The sequence below is a fragment of the Calypte anna genome, chromosome 23 (genome assembly GCF_003957555.1).
Source record: "Calypte anna isolate BGI_N300 chromosome 23, bCalAnn1_v1.p, whole genome shotgun sequence".
In the NCBI taxonomy this organism is placed as follows: Eukaryota; Metazoa; Chordata; class Aves; order Apodiformes; family Trochilidae; genus Calypte; species Calypte anna.
This window is the reverse complement of record NC_044268.1, coordinates 1,380,917-1,405,543: the sequence shown is the minus strand read 5'-3', so window position 1 is coordinate 1,405,543 and position 24,627 is coordinate 1,380,917. Positions and strand designations below refer to the sequence as shown.

Genomic DNA, 24,627 nt, shown 5'->3' with positions numbered 1-24,627 from the left:
TTGGGGAGTAATAGTTTTCACTTTTGAAAGAATTTAGTATTAGGAATTCTCACCTGCCATGGTGAAACTGCCAAAAGAAGTGCAAACAAACCTGAGCATGTTTCTGGTGCAGGCTTGGAGCTCGCCAGTTATCTCCTCTCAGCTGGGAGGTGGTACACTAAAGTGTTACAGTTGTTTCACAAACAAACCTCTTACAAATCCTGTATTAAAGCCAGAAGAGGGAGGCAAACAAGTTCTTCAGGGAGTATTTTTCTTTTTTGTTGCTGCTACAACTTTCAAAAGAACCACCAAAAAAGCATTTTCTTAGGCTGTAGTCTCCTCTTCTGCTACTTGAAGGAAAACAAATGCTCTGCAAGTTCCATGCCTGTACCACCAGCAGTCTGCAAGAAGATTCAGATCTCCTGCTCCTCTCATGTGTTCTGGCCTCTGCCTTTCTACTCTTTGACAAACAAGGACTTGAATGCTCTTGAGCTGGGAGATGCCAGAAGCTACAAATAAGGGTTATTCTTTCCTTCTGATCTGTGCTGTTCAAAGATCATCTCATGTGCTAATGGAAACACTCAGTCTTGGGTGTAGGGCTTCAGCTAGAACATCCTTAGATTTGAAATTCACTTCATTTTTAGGAAGCATTTGGAATGCCAAAACCATTTTTGCCTGTACTCCAAGTGGATGTGATCCAGGCAGAGAAATCACATGGGCCTGCACTTTTACCTCTAGACACTGAGCTCAGTGAATCAGATATGTAGGAACTAGGGTGATGCTTCTCTGCAGGTCCCTCTGATCTTTATTTTCCTCTGAGGCATGTTTATTTTCATGGCTTTGCAGTGTTTAGTGTCAGTTTAACCAGGCATCCACCACTTGACTTAAGAGAAGGGACTGACCAGAGGGCATTTTTCACCCTGGCAGAGTGCAGTAGCCATGGGGAATCTCACTTGCAGTTGAATTAGATGTTTTCTCATAAATTTAACAAATGAGCCCACAAAGGATGTTCTGGAGATGGCTCTCTGCAAAGTCTCCTTGAGGTTTGTTTTTTTTTGGTTTCTGTAGCATTCCTGAAACCTTCACTTGTTAAAAATAAATACTCTGTGAATCCTTTGAGTAGCAGCTGGTTTTATGATACCTTTGTTGAGTAATATTTGCCTGATGTTGATCAGAGACAAGTGTGGGTCTAATATAAAGCTGTTTTCAATGTAACAGCAGAACTTTGAACCCTTATCTGACTGCTTTTTTGAAACCCTCTGGGATGTGGGTAGCTGCTTTTGTGCCGCTCAGTCCTGATATCTCTTTCCTTCTCCTAGAAGTCCAGTTCCTCTACTACAACCAATGAGAAGATCACCAAACTCTATGAGCTGGGTGGGGAGCCTGAGAGGAAGATCTGGGTGGATCGTTACCTGGCCTTTACTGAGGAGAAGGCCATGGGCATGACAAACCTCCCAGCAGTGGGCAGGAAACCCTTGGACCTTTACAGGCTCTACATCTCAGTGAAGGAAATTGGAGGATTGACTCAGGTGAGTGTCCTGCAGCCCGTGGGTGTTTGTGTTCAGAGCTGTCTGGCACTCACAAGTCAATAGGCAACACAATTAGATTTGTAGCTGGATGGAAGCCATGACTTCCCATTTAGCTGTGTTTCTTTTCTGTTTTTTTAAATAATGCTTCTAAAACCTGGCACCCTTGCAGAGTGCCAAGTGTCTGCTCTCCTGTTGTCTGGTTGAGGACAGCCTGTGGTGACATTCAGTGCAAGTGCTTTTTTCCCCCCCTGCTTTGTCCAGTGCAAAGATTGGTGACACTGTCTTTGTCTTTGCATCTGGCTGTCAACTGACCTCATGGCTAATTTGGTTTGCAATCTGTCCCACTTGGAAAAGTTTGCTCTAGGTGGGGAAGAGAGTTTTGGGTTTTGAAAACAACTGTATCTGCTCTGCTTAGCCCTTACTCCATCCTTTTGTTTTAGCTGAGAACTGTTGATTTCTTCCCAGACAATTTATTGGAGGAGAAGTAGCTGGGATTTTGAGTTTTAGAGCCTCTTCTTTGGTTGTGCAGGTCAACAAAAACAAGAAGTGGCGTGAGTTAGCCACAAATCTCAATGTGGGCACGTCCAGCAGTGCAGCTAGTTCTTTGAAGAAGCAGTACATCCAATGTCTCTATGCCTTTGAGTGCAAGATTGAACGAGGTGAAGACCCCCCTCCAGATATCTTTGCAGCTGCTGATTCAAAGAAGTCTCAGACTAAGATACAGCCTCCATCTCCAGGTGAGTGTAGGCACTGGTTTAATGAACATTTGAACTGGAGGACCTCATACACTGTGTTGTTCCACCTGCTGTATGCCAGACTGATTCCCCAAACTTCACAAAACCTTCATGTCTGTTTTTAATTAGATGTTGTCTGGTTGTGTGGATTACATACTTGGGTAATGTGGGAGTGCATGATACTGGGAATAAGCCAAGCCTTTTGGTATAGTCTAGTTTTTGTGTGTCCCAGCTCTGTACTAAGTTGAAGAAAGGGTAAAACATAAAAATACAGATGTGCACCTCTGGGTTTATCAGTCCATCCCCACCTTCTGGGTTTCTGCTGCAGAGAGAAGTCCGGAGTTACCCTTCAAGGTGATCTCTGCCTGTTCTAACAGCAGCCCTTTTTGCTGCTTAGCTTTGAGAACTTGTTAGAAAAGTTGTGTGTGTTTAACTGTGCAAGTGCTAGTTTCTGGGATTAAACACTTGATGTAGGTGTGCACTCATCTTCCTCATGAATTACTCCTTTCTGTCTTCAGCAGCAGACAGTGAGGACTTTCTGAGAATTTGTGCCCAGAGAGCTTTGTAAGCCTATTACAAGTTGGATGCTCTAGATTTCAGACCCTTTAAAATGAATTTCTGCTGTTGTTTCAAGTTTGATGGGGTGCTCCAGTTTCTGAATATTTAAGCATGGTGTTCAATTCAGGAAAAAAAAAAACAAAACAAGGAGAAAACATCCAGGCTAGCAGTGCATGCTGTACTCTTCAGTCTTTGGAAAGTCTGATGGTTTCTGTCTCATTTGCATTGAGTTCATTGCTTGAATTGCTGCTGAACTTGCCAAGCCTTTAAGATTCAGTTTTCCAGTTTGTCTTTCGAAGTAAAAGCTTCAGATGCTTTTTCTGGTCAGGAGTTCATGTAGGTGAAATAAAAACTTTGTCTGCTTTGAAGTTCCAGTACTGCTTGCAAAAAATGCCTTTTTGGTTCTGAAACCTGGCATCATCTTTGTCTGGCTCCTGAGGAGTGGAATAATGAACCCTTTTTTGGACTGTTGTGTTTCAGCTCTGCTATAAGCCCTTGATTGACAGTGGACTTGTGTGAATACTCTGGAAACTTCATTTACCTATCCCCTCAGTTGCAGAGTGGGGTTTTTTAAAGAACTAAATCATGTCTTTTTATTGCTAGTCAGGAGGCCTGCCTTAGAGTAGCTGCAACCTTGGTGTATGCTGCAAGATAAACCAACTTTAGTGTCATTAGACAAAACCTCTGTCTGAAGTGGTGTCTGAGTTCCTCTTAAACTAGACCACAAATCCATCCCCACCTTCTTTCCAAAATCTCTTTCTTGCCCCCCTGAGATACTAGAGAAGTGGGACAAGGATGTTAAGAGCATTTGGAGAGCTTGGGCCTTTAAGAAAGCCACATAAAACTTCTTGTAGAGGAGGTAGGTGCCTGGCAGAGTGGATTAGGTGGTGCATCAGTTTTTATTTTCTTGTAGCTAAGAGGGTGGTATGTGAAGGTCATGAGTCTGCCCCTGGGCTGAGCTGCAGGTGGTCTCTTCCTTCAGCACATCAGCAGTAGGGATCTTCAGGGCTGCTGTCCCAAGCCCTGCAGGTTTGTGCAGCTCTGTTATCTTAGTCTCCAGGTTTGACTTGGGCAGGGAGAGGACTGTGCTGTGTTTCCTGTTTAAAACTGTCCCCTCCACTTGTCTTACAGCACCAGCACTGAAGCATGGTTGGTTCCTCTGACCCTTTTAGCTGTGTCCCTCAGCACATTCGTGCTCCTCTTTCACTTTTCCTCCTCTCTTGCTCCTCTGGATCAGCAGGAGCTGAAGGTGTAGGACACAACACAAGTTTTTCTCAACCTGAGTTCCAGACTGCAGAGCCTTAGAGGAGCATTGAGGAGTCCCCATGGACACTGCTGTTTCAGGGGCTTGCTGAGGCAGCATCCTCCTCACACAGAGGCCTTTCTGCCAACAAATCACCCTTCCTGGGGAATAACTCCCCTGTCTGAAAGCCAAGAGGACAGTTGTGGGGCACTTTGAAGTCCCATTGTTTGGAGGAAGGGCTCTGTCATCCCACACAGACACACGTGCTTTCCTCTCCTTGCAGACTTTGTGACCTCTGGGCATTGGCTTGTGCTTCATTTCCCCCTGTTCTGTCAGATGAACTTCTGCATAATTTTGTGAGTGATGAGGACTGATTCTCCATTAATCACTTCTTGAGGCTGCAGAGCATCTAAAAGCCTTGCAGGACAGCCATCTGGGTAGAGCTCTTGGTGCTGGAGCTGTTTTCCATGTAGTGTTTGGTCTGGTTTGAGCCAGGATAGAACCAGTTTTCTGCAGTTATTTCAATCCTAGCTCAAACCAAGACAAATATTGGTCCATAACCCTCAAAAACCAGACAATTTTTACAGAGAGGTCTTGGCTGGGGTGCTGCTTTGTGGACGCAGGTTTCCTACAAACCTTCTTAGGTTCCTGCTCACAAACTGTTGCCTGTCCCTGGGGAGGCATCACCACTCTGCTGTTGGGTTTTTAAACCCCAGAGCATGGACCTGGCCTGGCTCCAACTGTGTGTAAATTTGTGAGTGGGAGGGATGGTGGGGGGGTGGGGACAAACACCAAATGGCAGTGACACAGGGAATGTCTCCAGGCCTCTTCCTGCTGATGCCAAGGAGAATTCCTGGGGGAAGTGAGTGGAGCTGAACCTGCTGATGCTGGAAGGAGCAGAATGATGGGGAGGACCCATGAATGAAAGTCCCCTGAGTTTGCCTCTGCCCTTCCTTCTCCTGAGACCTCCCCGGGCTGGGAGGGAGTCAGGGAGGAGAGGACAGGGTGCCAGGAAGGTGGGGTGTAAACAAACATGCCCTGGACCTGACCTCAGGAGGATTTTAATGAATAGCTGAAATGACTCATCAGCCAGCAGGGCTGAAGCTGAGGGATATGGGGTGCTGGGGCTGGTAACTAATGGAAACATTAATTAAGAGTTCAGCTCTTGGCAGCTGCCAGGAGTGTATGAACCTGAGAGCTGACACTGGTGAGGCAGGGGCAGAGCAGAGCTCCTGGAGCTGGAGGCACAGCTGGGTTGCACAGGAGGAAGAGGAGGGCCTGGGATTTTTGATGAGAGCTTAGTGTAGCATAAAGCCACCCCTGCACAGAGCCAGGGAACTTGCTGGACAGGTTTTGTTGTTCAGTGAAAGATCCGGCATCTCCAGCATTCCCTGTTCAGGAATCCTTGGGAGTGGTGCTTGAATTAATCTGCATGGATTTAACCCCTCTGGAAGGGCAGAGCAGCCTTGTTCAGAGTTACTCAGTGACTTCAGCAGACATCTCGGAGTTTCCATCACTAGAAAGACTGTGAGACTTGCCAGGAGAGGGCTCAAACCCACCTTCCTCCTGGCTAGAAAGAGTATTGGGAAGGTGGTTGTTGCCTGGCAAGAAGCACCACGTTCTGTGCTGCATTGTGCAACCTCAGCCTTGGAAGCTGGGTAGCCTGGGCAGGAGGAGACGATGCCACCAAGGTGGCAGGGTGTGTAAAAGGGTTAAGAATGAAGGTGTGATGAAAATAAACACACCCTCTCAGCTTTACATCACTGTGCATGGTTCTTCTGGGAAGCCTGGCCCAGTAAGGCCTTGCAGTTTTGAGCTCTTTGTAATTTTTTTGGTTGTGTTTCATCTGTCTCTTTCCTGAAGGACTCTTTGCTTTCTGTCCTTCAGGCTGATGTGCTGGGAGGTTCTGGGTTGCATCTGTAGGGTGCAAAGCTGCTCACATCACATTTCTGTTCTTGCAGCGGGTTCAGGCTCCATGCAGGGTCCTCAGACACCTCAGTCCACCAGCAGCTCCATGGCAGAAGGAGGAGACCTGAAGCCACCAACTCCAGCATCTACACCACACAGTCAGATGCCCCCTTTGCCAGGCATCAGGTATGGAATCACTGCACCCTTTCCCATGGTGCTGGATGGCTGTGAGGTTGCTTTGGCTGTTCTGGTGGGGCTCCAGGGCCTTGCTCCTTTGGTATTGGCTCACAGCAATATTGTTGACCCTGCATCTGTGTGGGAATAATCGTTTGTCTGGGGATTGGGGTTGAGGACAGTGTCAGTGAAAAGGTTGTTCTCTGTGCCTCTGGGGGAGGAACACAATTGGGCTCCTTCTGGGGTGTAACAACACCCAAGAGGGAACGTGTGGGGGAAAGTATCTTGAGGAGCATCATAGAGATAATTCTGTGTTTGTGTGGCTTTTTCAATCAGGAGTAACTCAGTGGGCCTTCAGGATGCCTTTGCAGATGGGAGTGATCCTACGTTCCAGAAAAGGAACTCCATGACTCCAAATCCAGGGTACCAGCCCAGCATGAATACCTCTGACATGATGGGTCGCATGTCTTACGAGCCAAATAAAGATCCTTACAGCAGTATGAGGAAAGGTGAGGAAGTCCTTGCATGCTCCTTTCCCTTTTTTCCTTGAGTGCTAATCCCTGTGTCTGGCTGTAAACTGGATATGTGCAGTAGGAGACCTCCTGCTCATCCTTCCTCTCCAGAAGAAGGGATGGCTCTTTCTAATCAAGAGTCAGACAGGTTTATTATTATTATTATTATTATTATTATTCTTTCAATATTTCAGCTCCAGGAAGCGATCCCTTCATGTCCTCAGGGCAGGGCCCCAACAGTGGTATGGGTGACCCTTACAATCGTGCTGCAGGTCCAGGGATGGGTAACATGGCCATGGGACAACGCCAGCACTATTCCTATGGAGGTCCTTATGACAGAGTGAGGTGGGTACTTGAACCTGGTGAGATCTTGAATCCCTTGACTCCCATTGAATTATTTCTCTTCACTATTGTGACTTCTCTAAAGCATCTTTTTACCATCTGAAGAACAAAGGTGAATTTTAAGTGGACTTGTGGGGATTTTTATGTTTGCTTCCATGTAGGACGGAGCCTGGCATGGGACCTGAGGGCAACTTAGCAACTGGAACCCCTCAGCCAAACATCCTGCCTTCCACCCCAGACTCGGGGATGTATTCCCCCAGCCGCTACCCGCAGCAGCAGCAGCAGCAGCAAAGGTCTGTGCAGGGTGGTTCCCCAAACAGCTCTGACCAGTTAAAGAGCTCTGAGACTGGGAAAGTGAAAGCATGCATCTGATCAGCCAAGTAATGCATCTGTTTCTTCTCCAGACATGATTCCTATGGCAATCAATTCTCCACTCAAGGCACATCCTCGGGCAGCCCCTTCCCTAGCCAGCAAACTACCATGTATCAACAGCAGCAGCAGGTAAAGGATCAGAAAGTTTCTGATTTGTTGGACTGTGAAGAGTTTTGGTTGTGAAAAGGGGAGGATGGAAAAAAACCAACCCTCTTTGGGCTGTGTGCTTACTTTCTGTATGCATACAATTGAAGTTTGCAAATAGTTTAATGAAGTTTTATTTAGTATTTTCCTGCTGAGGGTGGGAAGTTATGTAGTTTGCAGATGTGTGTGCTCTGGTCAGGCAGCAGGAGATCAGGAAGCTTTGTTGGGCTTCTCTACCCCGCTGGAACTTTCTGAAACATCATGTTTCTGTAACACATTTGATCCAAGGGATCAGATCAGTTTGTTTGGATTAAGTCCCTGATGGTTCTGGGGAGCTGTTTCAGGTGGATCATCCTGCACAACTCTGGGCTTTTTTGGGTCTTCCCCTTACTGAGCCTGCAGACAAAGGCTTCAGACCTGCCTCTGCTGCCCCACTGCCTCCTTCTTTTTTGTTCTCAGAGCCATCAGGTTTGTTTCAGGACAGAGTTTGAATGGACATCTCTCTTTTTTTCCACAATCCTTCTATATGATTTGCTCTTTGTATCAGTGCCAAGACCCATAATGTTTTCCTGATAATTCTGAATCCTCTGGTTTAGTAGAGTATAGAGAGGGCACTCACTGAGCTGTGCTAAGAATAATTCCAACTGCTCTGCAGTTTGGCTCTGCAACCAGAGCCATGGGGCTTTGAGCCAAGAGTTTGAGTTACTCTGGTACTTGTCATCTTTGAAGCCCTCGAGCTCCATCTGAAGCCAGTCATGACTGAGGAGCCTCTGAGCAGCCTGTATAGCAGCTAGAGCATGGGCCCTTGGAGGCAAAAGAGATCTTGGATTTGAATTTTGTCTCAGCAATTGACCATTTTCTCCATTTGCACTTAAAAGAAACGGGGGGAGAATAGTTCTTGCTCCTTGGAATGCTGTGTTTTGAAACCTATAGGAAAGGAAGAGCAAACACAAGAGCAGAAGGGTCTGATAACATTCCTGGATGTGAAGGGAAACGAGTTACCTGTGTACAGTTTGGGTTGTGGTGGATGTACAGTATAGCCGAGTCTTTTCTGTACAAAGACCTCTGCCCCTGGGGCATCTTTGCAGAATCCACAAGGGAACTGCCCAGCCAGCCACAAGGAATTGGTCTGGACAAATAACCAGATGAGTCTTGCCCTCTTACGGGCCATACCAGGGGGCGTTTCATAGAATCATAGAATGGTTGGGGTTGGAAGGAACCTCTGGAGATCATGGAGTCCAATCCCCCTGCCCCAGCAGGATCCCCCAGGGCAGTCACACAGAACACATCCAGAAGGGGTTGGAAGGGCTCCAGAGAAGGAGACTCCACAACCTCTCTGGGCAGCCTGGGCCAGGGCTCCCTCATCATCATGGTAAAAAAGTTTCTCCTTATGTTGAGGTGGAACTTTTATGTTCTGGCTTCAACCCATTATTCCTTATCCTGTTCCTGGGCACCACTGAAAAGAGGTTGATTGGCTCCTGGCTGTTGACACCCAGCCCTCAGGTACTGCTGGGTGTTCATAAGATCCCCTCTCAGCCTTTCATCCTCAAGGCTGAACAGCCCCAGGTCTCAGTCTTTTTTCAGAGGAGAGATGTCCAAGTCCCTTCACCATCCTCTGGCTCTGAGTAGCTCTGTTCCCCCCGGCTTGGGGTTGGTTCTTTTGTCTGTTTCTCAGCAGATAACCTCACCCCCCCTCCATGCTTTCCTTTTCCCCTGCAGAATTACAAGCGGCCGATGGACGGCAGCTACGGCCCCCCCGCCAAGAGGCACGAGGGGGAGATGTACAACGTCCCCTACAGCTCCGGGCAGGGGCAGACCCAGCAGCAGCTGCCTCCAGCACAGCCCCAACAGCCCAACCAGCAGCAGACTGCACAGCCATCTCCCCAGCAGGACCTCTACAACCAGTACGGGAGTTCCTACCCCGCCGCCGACCGCCGAGCCGCCGGAGGGCCGCAGAACCAATTCCCATTCCAGTTTGGCAGAGAAAGGGTCTCAGCTCCTCCAGGTTCCAACGCTCAGCAGAACATCCCTCCCCAGATGATGGGAGGACCCATCCAGCCCGCTCCAGAGGGGCCTCAGCAAGGTGCCATGTGGCAAGGGCGCAACGAGATGGGGTACAGCTACCCCAACAGGCAGAGCACTGGCTCGGCACCCCAGGGCCCTGCCTACCATGGAGTGACTCGAACAGATGAAATTCTGCATTCAGACCAGAGGGTCAACCATGAGGGACCGTGGCCTTCCCATGGGAACCGGCAACCTCCTTATGGTCCCTCTGCCCCCGTCCCCCCGATGACCAGGCCCCCCCAGTCTAATTACCAGACCCCCCCCAGCATGCAGAATCACATTCCTCAGGTATCCAGCCCAGCACCTCTGCCCAGACCTCTGGAGAATCGCACTTCTCCGAGTAAATCTCCATTCCTGCACTCTGGGATGAAAATGCAGAAGGCGGGACCGCCCGTCCCTGCCTCGCACATAACACCAGCAGCTGTACAGCCTCCCCTGATCAGAAGAGACATCACCTTCCCTCCAGGGTCAGTAGAAGCCACACAACCTGTGTTGAAGCAGAGGAGAAGGCTGACAGCAAAAGATATTGGTAAGAGGAAACTTCTGCTTTTCTCCTTGTGCCTGTCGTGGGGTTGGGTGCTGCCGTTACCCTTCGGTGCTCTGCTGCCAAGTGGAAGGGCTCTGCTGGCTTGGAAAGAATTCTAATTTTTGCAAGTTGGTTGTGCTTTCAGACAGGAGTTTGGCATTGTCTGTGCAGGGATTGCTGGTACAACAGTCTGTACATCATCTTAAACATGCTGTGCTTTTCCTGAGTCCAAAATGCAGTATCAAGTAACTCCTTTTTGTTTTTAAACTCCAGGAGCTGGAAGTATCATGTGTTTATGTTACAGGAACCCCTGAAGCCTGGAGAGTGATGATGTCTCTGAAGTCTGGGCTGTTAGCTGAAAGTACGTGGGCCTTAGATACCATAAACATCCTGCTCTATGATGACAACAGCATAATGACCTTCAACCTCAGCCAGGTGGGTGCAGATGCTCTCGGATGCAGGTCTTTTGAAGTGCGCATTTTATAGGGTTTTCTGTCAATGAGATAGCAACAAGCAGCTCTTGCCCTTGTAAGGCCAAAGTCCTGGAGATCCCTGTACCTGCAGAGCACCCCAGGTCTGAAGAGAGCATGGAGTCAGGGTAGCTGCACATTGGCTACTCACTGTCCCATGGAATCTGTGTGCTTGTTGGTGTGCAAGCGTGTTCTCTGCTCTCTGGTGAGGTGTACAGGCTCTGTACAGAGGAATAACAGTGGGGAGGCTGTGGTGGTCTGCACCAGTGTGCTGTGAAAGCCTGGAGCCTGCTTGTGTTTGGGAGTCGCTGGTGCCTGTTCACTTCTGGTTCTGCCTCTCCTGGGACAGAGTGTGGTGAGGCTGGAATGTCCCCCTGGAGGGCCAGCCTTGCTCAGTTACTTGCCATCTGCCTCTGTGGCTGCTGTAAAAGCTGCTCAGCCACACTCTGCAGGCTGTTTGGGTTAGTGCTGCCCTTCACCTCCCTGTGTTTCAACCAAGGAGAGAGTGGTACAACCAAGAGCACCCGTGTGTGTGTGTGTGTGTGTGTGCACAGGTGTGTGTGTGTGTGTGTGGAAGGAAGGAGGCTTGGATGCTGGCAGTCAGGACCTGGTTTTGCCTTTGTTCCTTTGCTCAGAGAACAGAAAACTCTTTTGCAACTGGTTCATTGCCAGTGTGAAGAGAAGCCATTAATTAACATCACTGCTTAAATTCTGAGCTCTTTACACCCTTCTTTCCTCATTGCTTGTGTTGACCTAAGTTGTTTTCTGATCACTGTTCCCTTTCTTCCTTCCTTCCCCTCCTGTTTTTCTCCTCCCCCCTAGCTGCCGGGTTTGCTGGAACTCTTGGTGGAGTATTTCCGGCGCTGCCTGATCGAGATCTTTGGAATCCTGAAGGAATACGAGGTGGGAGACCCAGGGCAAAGAACACTGTTAGATCCTGAAAGGTTCTGCAAATCTTCAGCTTCCTCTCACGAAGAAGGGGAGGAGGAGGAGGATGAACCACGGAGCCTGAACTGTGAGGAGGACGAAGAGGATGAGGAAGAGGAGGAGGCTGCGTTTTCGAGCAAGGATAAAGCACCTCTAGAGAGCAGCGAGGAAAAACTGGTCAGTAAATTCGACAAGCTTCCAGTCAAAGTTGTGCAGAAAAACGACCCTTTTGTGGTGGATTATTCAGACAAGCTGGGGAGGGTGCAGGAGTTTGAGAGCGGGCTGCTGCACTGGCGGATCGGCGGCGGGGACACCACCGAGCACATCCAGACCCACTTTGAGAGCAAGACAGAGCTCCCTTTGACTCACAAACGAGCTTCCTGCAGCTCTGCCTTGAGGAAACGTTCAGCAGCTGAGAGCAATCCCAGCACTAGGGAAGGAGAGACTCCTCCATCCGACAGCTCCTCAGAGAAGAGGATAACTGCCACCATGGATGACATGCTCTCCGCACGTCCGGGCTCCCTGGCCGGGGAGGAGGAAGAGGTCAAACCTTTGGAAACGGCAAAGGAAAGCAGCAAGTTTCCCTTTGGCATTAGTCCAGCTCAGAGCCACAGAAATATCAAAATTCTGGAGGATGAGCCTCACAGTAAAGACGAGACACCCCTCTGCACCCTCCTGGACTGGCAGGACTCTCTGGCCAAGCGCTGCATCTGTGTCTCTAACATCATCAGGAGTTTATCGTTCGTGCCGGGCAATGACTTTGAAATGTCCAAACACCCCGGGCTGCTGCTGATCCTAGGGAAACTGATTCTCTTACACCACAAGCATCCAGAACGCAAACAGGCACCCCTGACCTATGAGAAAGAGGAGGAGCAGGACCAAGGGGTGAGCTGCAACAAGGTGGAGTGGTGGTGGGACTGCTTGGAGATGCTGCGTGAAAACACACTGGTCACGTTGGCCAACATTTCTGGCCAGCTGGATCTATCCCCTTACCCAGAAAGCATCTGTTTGCCTATCCTGGATGGACTCCTCCACTGGGCAGTGTGTCCATCCGCAGAGGCCCAGGATCCCTTTCCAACCCTGGGACCCAACGCGGTCCTCTCCCCTCAGAGACTGGTTTTGGAAACGCTCAGCAAACTCAGCATCCAGGACAACAATGTGGATTTGATTCTTGCAACTCCCCCTTTCAGTCGCTTGGAGAAGCTGTACAGCACCATGGTGAGGTTCCTTAGTGACAGAAAGAACCCGGTGTGTCGAGAGATGGCTGTGGTACTACTGGCCAACTTGGCACAGGGGGACAGCCTGGCAGCCAGAGCCATTGCTGTGCAGAAGGGCAGCATTGGCAACTTGCTGGGCTTTTTGGAGGACAGCCTGGCAGCCACGCAGTTCCAGCAGAGCCAGGCTGGTTTGATGCACATGCAGAACCCACCCTTCGAGTCAACCAGCGTGGACATGATGCGCCGAGCCGCTCGGGCGCTGCTGGCCCTGGCCAAGGTGGAGGAGAACCACTCCGAGTTCACCTTGTACGAGTCGAGGCTCTTGGACATCTCCGTGTCGCCTTTGATGAACTCTTTGGTTTCACAAGTGATTTGTGATGTACTGTTTTTAATTGGCCAGTCATGACAGCTGTGGGATCCGAGCCCCCGTGTGCGTGTGCGTGAGTGGAGAACTTAGAAACTGACTGTTGCCCTTTATTTATGCAAAACCACCTCAGAATCCACTGTCTGCCCTGCGCTGTCCTGCTTCTCCCTCGGGGAAAGGTGTCCTCGGCCCCTCTCCCCTTCCCCTGCCCTTCAAATTTGTCCTGAATCCCTTATTAAAGGAGACAAAGTTCTGTCTACATAGAAGACTTTTTTTATTTTAACCAAAGTTACTGTCGTTTACAGTGAGTTTGGGGAAAAACGACTTTGCCGTGTTATCACATTGACAGGCACCACTTTCATAACTGTTTTTAATGGTAAACTCTGAAGGACAAAAGTGACTGCTGAACTCTGTGTGGTTTATCGTTGTACATTCACAATCTTGCAGGAACCAAGAAGTTACCAGTTGTGAACAGACCTTGTCCAAGGGAGGCCTGTGCAGTAGCGTGTAGAACTTCATGTACTGTACACCTGAAACTGTAAACATACTGTAATAATGTCTCACATGGAAGAAAAAAAAAAAAAGGAAAAAAAAAAAAGAAAAAAGAAAAAAAACGCTGGATCAGCAGCAAGCTGTAGTTTTTAAAAAATGTTTTTAGTTAATGTTGAGGAGAAAAAAAGGCTTTTCCCCCAAAGTATCATGTGTGAACCTACAACACCCTGACCTCTTTCTCTCTTCCTCCTTGATTGTATGAATAACCCTGAGATCACCTCTTAGAACTGGTTTTAACCTTTAGCTGCAGCCCGAACGCTGCCACGTGTGTATATATATATGATGTTGTACATTGCACATACCCTGAGATCCCTGCAGTTTTGTCCCCCTCTCCCCACCCCTTTATAGTATGACGAGTTACCGAGTTGATGACCTGCAAAAGCGAGACACAATTATTTAATCTCTTGCCAGACATCCCTCCCTGGAGGATGCTGTACAGGTCTCTGTGTATAAAGTCATTGCTGTCTCAGCAGCCAATCAACTTATAGTTTTATTTTTTTCCTGGTTTTGTTTTCTTTCTAATCGAGGTGTGAAAAAGTTCTAGGTTCAGTTGAAGTTCCTGATGAAGAAACACAATTGAGATTTTTCAGTGATGAATTCTGCATATTTGTATTTCAGACGATGTAGCTAAAAACTTGATGTAAATTCCTCCCTTTTTTCCTTTTTTGGCTTAATGAATATCATTTATTCAGTATGAAATCTTTATACTATATGTTCCACGTGTTAAGAATAAATGTACATTAAATCTTGGTAAGATGTTTGTAAGGGTTTTTTTTATTAGCAGAGTGGGGAGGTCACCTCAGTGCTGCCAGCTCCTTCTCACCATGCACCTGGGAGGTCCCGTGTGTCACAGCCACCTCTGGGGACACCAAAGTCTCTGGAGACCCCAAACCCACGTGCTCTGGCTTTGCTTTCTCTTTTCTGAGTGTTTCAGCAGTGGAGTTTTGGCTTGGTGCTGCTCAGCAGGAGTGGATTTGCAGCCCGAGGTGAAGCTATGGCAGAGAATTGGTTCCCAGGGAGCTGTTGCTTGGGAGGGAGGCAGCTCCCTTCCAGCTCTCTGAATGGAAAAGTTTCATTCCCCTTGCATTTTTTGCATTTTCTTGGAAGCGTGGTGTGGACTCTTTGACTTCCTTCAGAGGATGGGGTTTTCCAGAGCTCCCAGCAGATGGCCAGAGTTCAGGCTCTTCCTATGACAATCTGCACGTTTTCATGGGGTGGTGAAATGGGTTTTTTATTTAGCCTGAAGCTTTACCCTCAAATAATAATAGAAGCAGGCTTGCTAGAAACTGCATGGAGCTTGATTAAGCAGAAGAGGTAGTTAAAGAAAAAGGAGGATTTCTTTTTTTTAAAGGCAAATGTAATCTCCTCATTTCATCCCCTTAGGAAGCTCTCAGTTCCCAGAGCCTTCCCTTAGCTGTGTTCCTTAAGCTTCAGATTCCTGGCAGTCGTTGTGCCAAGATCAAACTGACTCTTTGCTGAAAATGTCTGGTTGGCAGCCAGAATTGAGGGAGCTCCTTGCCTGGCAGGAGGAGAGTCCTTCAAATGCATTTCTGAGGGGACAGGAATGGTGCTTGGGCTCTCTTGGCTTTAGAAAACACTGAATGGGACCCAAGTTGTGTGAGATAAGGCTCCTGCTGGACTTTGCCATTCTGTGACAGTGCTGTTGATTTTAAACCCAACTTCTCTGATAGTTCAGGTCTGTATGCCAGGAGCTTTGTTTAAACTGATTAAATTAATGTCAAAATTTCACTTCTTTTTCTGAACAGCAAGGACGTCAGCAGCGAGGCTGAGGAAGGCAACGTGAGCAGCTTTTTGTACAGCTTCTGTCTTCCTGGCATGGTGAATTTAATCATCAGTGAATGCCACGTTGGGGAGGGAAAGAAGAGTCCCAGGGGGTCCCAGCTCCCTGTTTTACCAACATTTCTACAACCAGTTGCTCTGAGGGGACTCATTCTGCTCCCCCAGCACCTGGGTGTGTGCAGACCAGACCACCTTGGTGCTTCTGAAGTGGCTGAAAGAAACAAAAAAGAACAAAAAACAGATGAAAAATGAGAACAAGGAGTGTTCAGTTTGTAACCAGGGACTGTTCTGTGGGCCACGCCTGATCTTAAACTCTCCTCAGCTGCCCAGAATGCAAATCCTGCTCTGAGCCCAGCTCTAGCCCTGAGCTTTCCATTCCTGAAACTCCTTGACCCTGACCACTCCACCATTCCCTGCTCCTGACAGCCAAGAACTAAAACCGAGTTCTCCCCCAGGAGCCTCCCTGACACCTCTGCTCCCCAGGATCATTTCCCTCCCATCCCTGCAGCCTGGTTCAGCTCAGCCCGAGCTGAAAGCTCAGGAGGGAACCCTGCCCACCCTCTGCTAAGGGTAAGTAATTAATGTAATCACACACACAATAATTAACTTACTCCCAGGCTTTTGTTGCTCAGTGTGCTCTGGCTGGAGCTGTGTGGTTCCTTCTGAGGTTGGTGCTGGGGGTTCCAGCAGTGCCCTTGCTCTGGGTCAGGGCTCTGCTGGCATCTTCTGCTCAGCCCAAGTGGTCCCCTTGGGGAAGGGGCCGAGGGTTGGGATGGGGTGGTGGCCACAGGAGCCACGTGAGGAGCTGGATGGGTCACAGTGATCCCAAGCACAAAGACTGGGCTGGGGGGAGAATGGATTGGGAAGAGCCCTGAGGAGAAGGGTTTGGGGGTGTTGGGTGAGGAGAAGCCCAGAAGCCAACCCTGTCCTGGGCTGCAGCACCAGGGGGGTGACCAGCAGGGACAGGGAGGGGACTGAACCCTTCTGCTCCCCTCTGGTCTCACCCCCTGCAGGGAAGCTCTGGACATGGAGCTCTTGGAGTGAGTCCAGAGGAGGCCCCAGGGATGATCCAAGGGCTTGGAGCAGGGAAATGGGTTGTTGGGTCTGGAAAAGGCTGTGGGGAGACCTCAGAGCACCTTCCAGTGCCTGAAGGGATCCAGGAAAGCTGGGGAGGGACTTGGGACAAGGACAGGGAAGGATGGGATGAGGGGGAAGGGTTTAAACTGGAAGGATTTAGGGTGGACATTGGGAAGAAACTCTTGGGTGTGAGGGTGCCCAGGGTGCCCCCAGAAGCTGTGGCTGCCCCATCCCTGGCAGTGTCCAAGGTTGGATGGGGCTTGGAGCACCCTGGGCTGGGGGAGGTGTCCCTGCCCATGGCAGGGGGGGCACTGGGGGGGCTTTAAGGTCCTTTCACAACCAAGCCAGACTGGGATTTGATGTGAGGCGCAGGAGGGGGAGGCCGGGCCAGGCCCTGTGCCCAGGTGGCTCGGGGTGCCGGGGGCAGGGCAGGGCTGGGCAAGGGGTTCCCCCATTCCGCTCCCCCCGCTCCGCCGCCTCCGCCCGCCCTGATCAAAGATGGCGCCGCCCTCCCCTCCCCTCCCCTCACTCCCTCCCTGCCCGCCACGTGACGCGGCGCGCGCAAACCCGGAAGCGCCGCTGCCGGAAGCCGTCGCGGGGCGGTGACGTTGCGGTGAGGAGGAGGAGGATGGAGCCGGCGCGGGAGCCTCGCGCCGGGCGCTCAGGTGGGGGAGGGGCGGGGCCGCGCGCGCGCTGCGGGGAGGGGATCCGCCCCTCCCCCCCCCCAACCCCCCAACCCCCCCTCTGACACCTCCCGGGCACAACCAGCCCTCAGGAACCGGACCGGACCGGGACCAGGACTCGGGGGGGTCCCGGAGCGGAACCGGCGGGGCGGGGGCGGTGTCCTGCGTGGGGTCTCGCGGACAATTAGAGCGATAATGAGCTCGTCAGGCCCTGGGTAGGAGAAAGCCCCGACCCCTGGGCAGCCCCGAACCGGGCAGCCCCGAACCGGGCAGCTGCAAACCGGGCACCTCCGAACCGGGCAGCCCCCGCCCTGCCGGTCCAGCCCAGCCCAGCCCGTAACGAACCCGAATCATCCCCGGTGTCCCCAGTGTCCCCCCCGGAGCGTCTCAGCTGCGAGCCCGGGGCTCAGGGAGGACAATCCCGGGCCTGGGCCTTAAACTCCGGGTGGTTCGGAGCGGGATCCGGAGCGGGATCCGGAGCAGGGTGCGTTCACACGCCTGAACTGCCGCAGAACCCTTCCCGCTGCGGGTGCGAGGCTGCTGCGGGCTTTGGATCACGGGTGGAAGCGGTCAGCAGGGAGCTGCCGGGCCAAGGGGCTGTTGGATTCCCTCTGGGTCGGGACAGGTTTCCAGCTGTGCCCGGAGTTCCCTCTGCAATCCAGCAGCGGGTTTGGGGAGCACCAGGAGGTGCCCAGCCCGCTGCTCTCCAGGTGTTCCTGGCCAAGGATTCCCTCTGGGAACGCTGCCCCGGAGCCGGCAGAGCAGGAGATGCCGCTGTGGCGAGTGACTGCTGCCACCCGGTGGCCACCGGGCCCCGCTGCAGCCTCCGAGCCCTCGCCCGGCTCCTGTTCGGTCGCTGCCATCGGTCACACAGCGGCTCTGCCCTTCACCTGCCTTGGGATTTTAGCAGGGGGGAAAGGCAGCTTTGAATCCAGAACTTCGCACCTCTTTCGACTGCAATTTTTGTCCATTTTTCCTTTTTTTTTTTTTTTTTCCCGTGCTCTTTTCCCAGCAAACATTCTGGGATGCACTTTTCGTTCTTTCTTTCTCTTTCTTTCTTTCTTTCTTTCTTTCTTTCTTTCTTTCTTTCTTTCTTTCTTTCTTTCTTTCTTTCTTTCTTTCTTTCTTTCTTTCTTTCTTTCTTTCTTTCTTTCCTTCCTTCCTTCCTTCCTTCCTTCCTTCTTCCTTCCTTCCTTCCTTCCTTCCTTCCTTCCTTCCTTCCTTCCTTCCTTCCTTCCTTCCTTCCTTCCTTCCTTCCTTCCTTCCTTCCTTCCTTCCTTCCTTCCTTCCTTCCTTCCTTCCTTCCTTCCTTCCTTCCTTCCTTCCTTCCTTCCTTCCTTCCTTCCTTCCTTCCTTCCTTCCTTCCTTCCTTCCTTCCTTCCTTCCTTCCTTCCTTCCTTCCTTCCTTCCTTCCTTCCTTCCTTCCTTCCTTCCTTCCTTCCTTCCTTCCTTCCTTCCTTCCTCCTTGGCTCAGTCACACAGAGGTTTTTTCTCAGCTTTTGAAGAGCTGTGATCATTTTTGCCCCTGTGCTTCAATAGGATTTGCAGCTGGGGATGTGCTTGGATAGAATTTAAAGAATTTAAGCATCCCCTCTCTTAAAATAACTTTGCAGCTTCGTAATTTGGGGGAAGGTGCCTCCCAGATTTGTAGCTGTGAATGCTCAGGAGGAAGAGGAGGAGCAAACCCAAAACTTTAATATGTGGCTAAATAGGAAGAACAGTTCTGTGGTGAGGGACTGGAATTATAAATGAGCCTGTTTGGGTCTTGGGTTTTTTGCTTTCCTGGTGACTCACGTTCTGCTCTCTTTTAACCTCCCAGTTTGTTGGTTTCTTTTTAATCTCCATCAGTAAAATTGGAATAGGAAAACCTCAGAGAGTTTTTAGATCATTAGTGATGGTTTGGGGGGATCATTGGAACCTCAGCAAGAGCTCTGGGTCTGCAGCTTCTCCAACTGAAAAGCAGTTGGTGGCTGGGGAAGCAACAGAAGAAATGTTTTATCTTCAGCAGCTGCCTCACAGCTCCTCCTGCCTGCCCTGTGTGGCTCTGGACCAGCAGATTTCAGAGCTGGTCCCAGCACATCATAGAATCCTAGAATGGGCTGAGTTGGAAGGGACCTCAGAGATCATCAAGTCCAACCCTTGATCCACTCCCCCCGTGGTTCCCAGCCCATGGCACTCAGTGCCACATCCAGGCTCTTTGGAAAGATCTCCAGACACGGAGAATCCACTACTTCCCTGGGCAGCCCATTCCAATGCCTGATCACCCTCTCCAGAAAGAAATTCTTTCTCATCTCCAACCTAAACCTCCCCTGGCACAACTTGAGACCCTGCCCTCTTGTCTTGCTGAGAGTTGCCTGGGAAAAGAGCCCAACCCCCCCCTGGCTCCAACCTCCTTTCAGGGAGTTGGAGAGAGTGATGAGGTCTCCCCTGAGCCTCCTCTTCTCCAGCCTCAACACCCCCAGCTCCTCAGCCTCTCCTCATAGGATCTGTGCTCGAATCCCTTCACCAGCCCAGTTGCCTCCTTTGGACCCGCTCCAGGACCTCAATCTCCTTCCTGAACTGAACAGAAAGGAAAAGCAGGGAGACTCCACAAAGCTCTTTACATCTGAGGTCTCCAGGGAAGAGGTGGAGCAGAGCCACCATCCCTCCTGCTGCTTGCTTGGCAGGCAGGTGCTCACTCTGAAGAGCAGGACCCTGGAAAAATATGGAATGCTGCAGGTGGAGAGGGTGGAGTGGTGTGAGTGTCAGGAGGTGCTGGGGACGAAGCTGTGGCTCTGAGAAGGGCCCATGGCCTTGCTCTGGTGGACCTGGTGGGGTGGGTGCTGTGGAGGGGCAGCAGAATAAAACTTCTCAGCTTCCCAGGGGCAAAGGCAGAGAGAGGAGAGAGTGTGCCTGGCTGGGAGCCCTGGGGAGCAAACTGCTTGCACTGATGTTGTGCTCAGAGTCCACATTTTAATTCTGTATGTTCAAAAAAAAAAAAAAAAAAAAAAAAAAAAAGCTTAAATCCCATTCAGTGCCTTGGAACTGGCATTTGTGTGTGGATTTTTTGGCTGGGTGCTGGTGTTGCTGCTGGTGTTTACACGGGGCTGCTGAAGGGCTGAGTGCTTGTTACAGCCTCTCTCCCTCTGCATCATGGCCAAGGTTAAGAAGCCAGGGAAATGATCTTTTCTTCAACAGGAGCCATATCAAAGAGGTCTCCTGCATCATCTCCCAGCTCCAGGGTCTCTTTCCTAAGTGACTTTCTTGCTGGCAGAGCTTTGCAGCCCTTTGAAGTGCCTGATAGTAAATAAAGCACAAGCCAGAAACACCTTTCTGTCTCTGTCCCCTCTGTTTATCAGGTCAGATTTCCAAGCCCAGAGGGAGAATTTCCCTGGAGTCGGTGACCTCCTGAGGCAGCTGTGGAGCTGAGGATGGAGCTGGGGAGCAGGCAGGACCCCCAGCTCCGAGAGGTCGTGCGGTTTGCGGTGTGCTGCAGGGCCCTGACACTTCTGCTGCAGGCAAGTCCCCTGGTGTCACCCAGAAGTCAACCAAAGGGGCTGTGACATCTCGTTTGCTGCCCCATGGCTTCTCTCAGTTGGTTGGGAAATCATCTCCTCCTCCAGGGCACCAGCAGACCAGCTGCATCCCTTGAAGCAGGTTGCTGTTGAGTTAAAATTGCCTGGATTTCCTTCTGCCTCCCCTCGTTTTTAGGCTGGTGTTGCAAAAGGCCATTTTGGCAGCAGGAGAGTCCAAGATCTGTTTTTATTCACAGAAAATGAACAATTATCTCCTCCTGCACATTCCTCCCAAGTCTCATTTCCACCTCTGAGCTTGGTTGCCCACTATACACTGTCTGTGTGTACTGTGACAGCCACCAGAGCTTCTGGCTGTAGCTGTGACCCTCCTGAAACAAAATCCCTCTGAGAAAGCTCCTCAGCTGTGGGCCAGCAGCCAGCTGGCAAGTTGTGGCAGCCCCGGTCACCACCGGGTAGGGCTGAGTGGAACCATCAGCTGAGCTCTGTGTTGCAAGTGCCAGAGGCCTGGGTACACCAGATGTGTGCTCCGTGGTGAAACAGCAGCTTTGTGTCTCTCTTTAGTCCCAATTTGTTCAGCCTGGCTCCTTCTCTGCCAGCCCTGAATTCACAGCGGGGGATTCATCCCAGCCCACGTGTAGCTAAGCCACAAATCTGAGGGGTTTGGGGTTGTTTTTCATCAACATATTTTCATTTGGAATTATGTTACCGTGCAGTAAGTTGCCCTTGTTGAGCTCTCTGGGGTTTTCTCTCAGTTTTTACAATGTGGTCAGCACCTCGAGCTCCTGGAGGTTTTGTTTGCACCTTTACAGCTGTCCTCACTGCAAACCCTCAGCCTGGCTTCATAAGGGCCTGGAGGGATGGGACAAGGGGTGATGGCTCTAAATGGCAGAGAGGGGATTGAGGTTGGACATGAGGAAGGAATTCTTTGGGGTGAGGGTGCTGAGCCCCAGGTTGCCCCCGGAAGCTGTGGCTGCCCCATCCCTGGCAGTGTCCAAGGTTGGATGGGGCTTGGGGCACCCTGGGCTGTGGGAGGTGTCCCTGCCCATGGCAGGGGTGGCACTGGGGGAGCTTTAAGGTCCTTTCCCACCCAAATCAGTCTGGGATTCTGTGGCACGATTATTCTGTGCTGCTCTTAGGAACCTGGGAGTCGTGCTTGGAGCTTTTTGGTAGAGTACAAGAACCCTGCTGAACTTCCTTCTACCCTCTCTTCTTCTCCCCAGGCTCTGTTTAACTTCCTGATCCCAGATCATGCTGCAGACGCCTTCTCCCCCCCTCGCCTGTCAGATCCTGGCCCCTGGGACCTGCTGGTGGAGCAGCTGCTGGGCGGGCTCTCCCACTGGGATGCTGAGCACTTCCTCTTCATCGCTGAGCGGGGTTACCTGTACGAGCACAACTGCGCCTTCTTCCCGCTCTACCCCCTCTGCCTGCGCGCCGTGGCCGAGGCTGCTCCGGGGCCCCTCCGGCAGCTGCTGCGCTTGCGGAGCCGCCTCCTGCTCTCCGTTGTCCTCCTCAATTCCCTGTTCTCCATCCTGGCAGCCGCTGCCCTCTTCAAGCTGGGCTGCTCCGTGCTGCGGTGCCGCGGGACGGCTTTCCTGGCAGCCCTGCTCTTCTCCATCAGCCCTGCCAACGTCTTCATGGCAGCCGCTTACTCGGAGAGCGTGTTTGCTGTGCTGTCCTTCAGCGCCATGTGGCAACTGGAGCAGGGTTGGGGCTCCCTCAGCGGGGTGCTCTTCTCCCTGGCATCCGGGGCGCGCGCCAACGGGGTCCTTAACGCCGGCTTCTTCCTCTACTCCCGTGGGCGTCGCTTTGCTCTCCAGCTGCAGGTGGGTTCGGGAGCACCGAGGACGTTCCCTCCCTTGTGGAAGCGACTCCTTAGCCTGGTGTCTTCATCCCTGCTGCTGTGTGCTGCTGTTTTCCTGCCTTTTGCTTTATTTCAGTATTATGCCTACATGAAGTTCTGTGGTCCCAGCCCGGAGCGGGATGTTCCGGAGCCGCTGTTGCAGCTGGCTCTGGACAAGGGCTATCGTCTGGCAGCCACCGAAGGGGTTCAACCCCCGTGGTGCTCCCAGCGACTCCCCGTGGTTTATTCCTATATTCAAGATGTTTACTGGAACGTTGGGTTCCTCAGGTATTTCGAGCTCAGACAGATCCCAAATTTCTTGCTCGCTTCGCCTGTCACACTCCTGGGCTTGTGGGCTGCCTGGACCTACGTCACCTCAAACCCCCGGCACTGCCTAACTCTTGGTTTAGAGAGGAGAAAAGCTGAAGGAGAAGACAAACCAAGAGCAGGGTTCTGCAGCCCCGCGGTCTTCGTCTACGTGGTCCATGCCACGGTCCTGCTGGTGTTCGGATTCTTCTGCATGCACGTGCAGGTGGGGCCTTTGTACGGTAACGGAAGGAGGAGGTTGCAGTCTGCCCTGAAGTTGTTGCTCCCCAGCTGGGTGGTGGTGGGGGTTTCTGTGGGATGGTGACAATTATGGACAATGTTTGTAGTGAAATGAGGCAACCAGGTGCCACTAGTTCCCAGGGAGTGGCATGAGCTTGTGTTAAGCCCACCTGTGCCGGATTAAAGCAGGACCTAGCTGCGCAGGAGCAGGATTACGGGGCCAATAAAAGGTGAGGCTTGAAGCACAAGCTCAGCTCACTCCTGAGCTAGCCAGCAGAGAGATCAGTCGCTCTCAGAGCAACAGCACCGATCCAGGCTAGTCAACCCTGTGGGCTATAGGCTCAGAGCACTGTTCATGAGTCTCTGCTGGGACACCTGGTTGGACCTTGAAGCACCATACCCTAAAAGAGATTTGTCTTGCTACAAATGTTTGTCCAGAACCTGGGCACCGCTCACCTGCAGACACAAATGTCCTAAAAAATATACAGCAGGTTGAGCACTGAGGTGTTCTCATCGCACTGTGATAAATCCGTGGGGTGGGGCTGTGTTTCATGGAATCATTGAATCATAGGGTGGTTGGGGCTGGCAGGGACCTTAAAGCTCATCTCATTCCCACCCCTGCCATGGGCAGGGACACCTCCCACAGCCCAGGGTGCTCCAAGCCCCATTCAACCTTGGACACTGCCAGGGATGGGGCAGCCACAGCTTCTGGGGGCACCCTGGGCACCTTCACACCCAAGAGTTTCTTCCCAATGTCCACCCTAAATCCTTCTTCCAGTTTAAACCCATCACCCCTCATCCCATCCCTCCAGGCCCTTGTCCCAAGTCCCTCCCCAGCTTTCCTGGAGCCCCTTCAGGCACTGGAAGGTGCTCTAAGGAGCACCTGGAGCCTTCTCCAGGCCGAACAACCCCTTCCAGCGGTTGGATTGGGGCAGCTCCTTCCCTTGGGATCGGGGTCGGTCACAGTCAGGATCCCGCAGTTCATGGGTGGGTTTTTTTTCCCCGTTTTCTCCAGGTGCTGACCCGTTTCCTCTGCTCCTCCTCTCCCGTCCTCTACTGGTTCTGCGCTCACCTGCTGCAGGAGCACGAACCTTTGCTGTGGAACGAAGGGACCAGTGATCAAACCGTGACACCGCTCACCGGGAACGCTCCCGGTCCTGGCGGGGAAAGTTCCTGCGGGAACCCCCTCTTGGTGCTGCTGCGGGGCCGCGGCTCCATCGCCCCGCTCAGCCGGGGCCTGCTTGGCTTCTTCCTCACCTACTGCCTGCTGGGCCTGGCTCTGCACTGTAACTCCCTGCCCTGGACGTAGCCCGAGGGGCGGCGGGTGCGGGGCTGAAAGGCGGGTTGGGGTTTGTGGGGGTTTTTTTGGGGTGTAAAACTGATTTTAAATCGATTTGGTTTGGACTGGAGTGGGGCCCGGCCGGCAGGGGGCGCTGCGCTGAGGCAGCGGGGCGGGGGCGGAGCCCGGTGACACCGGCAGGGAGCCCGGGTCGGTAGGGGGCGCTGCGCTGAGGCACCGGTGCTGAACGGCAGCGATGCCGGTGCCCGGCG

At 51.7% G+C, this 24,627-nt stretch overlaps 2 protein-coding genes across 8 annotated transcripts in view; both read left to right on the top strand.

Moving 5' to 3' along the window:
* Positions 1-13,632, top strand: part of ARID1A (AT-rich interaction domain 1A) — a 61,604-nt gene extending 47,972 nt beyond the window's left edge. For 2 of the 4 annotated variants that reach the window (XM_030464598.1, XM_030464594.1), the window contains 10 exons: positions 1,299-1,508; positions 2,038-2,245; positions 6,005-6,137; positions 6,462-6,634; positions 6,832-6,982; positions 7,141-7,272; positions 7,384-7,480; positions 9,215-10,088; positions 10,390-10,520; positions 11,378-13,632. In XM_030464598.1, the coding sequence (XP_030320458.1) occupies positions 1,299-1,508; positions 2,038-2,245; positions 6,005-6,137; positions 6,462-6,634; positions 6,832-6,982; positions 7,141-7,272; positions 7,384-7,480; positions 9,215-10,088; positions 10,390-10,520; positions 11,378-13,105 (3,837 nt within the window). In that variant the 3' untranslated portion in view covers positions 13,106-13,632. The remainder of the gene's footprint in view (positions 1-1,298; positions 1,509-2,037; positions 2,246-6,004; positions 6,138-6,461; positions 6,635-6,831; positions 6,983-7,140; positions 7,273-7,383; positions 7,481-9,214; positions 10,089-10,389; positions 10,521-11,377) is intronic. The other 2 variants (XM_030464597.1, XM_030464596.1) reach the window with 2 other exon arrangements.
* A 2,222-nt stretch (positions 13,633-15,854) lies between these two features.
* Positions 15,855-24,441, top strand: PIGV (phosphatidylinositol glycan anchor biosynthesis class V). 4 transcript variants are annotated; one of them, XM_030464556.1, is made up of 5 exons: positions 17,091-17,157; positions 20,514-20,672; positions 21,911-22,513; positions 22,628-23,062; positions 24,092-24,441. In XM_030464556.1, the coding sequence occupies exons 2-5, from the start codon at positions 20,586-20,588 to the stop codon at positions 24,383-24,385; spliced, it is 1,419 nt and encodes a 472-aa protein (XP_030320416.1). In that variant the 5' UTR covers positions 17,091-17,157; positions 20,514-20,585; the 3' UTR covers positions 24,386-24,441. The 4 variants fall into 4 exon arrangements, with proteins under 4 accessions (XP_030320415.1, XP_030320416.1, XP_030320414.1 ...); XM_030464555.1 differs by lacking the exon at positions 17,091-17,157 and adding an exon at positions 15,855-15,985 and having other exon boundaries at positions 21,911-23,062; XM_030464554.1 differs by having other exon boundaries at positions 21,911-23,062.
* The last annotated feature ends 186 nt before the right edge of the window (positions 24,442-24,627 follow it).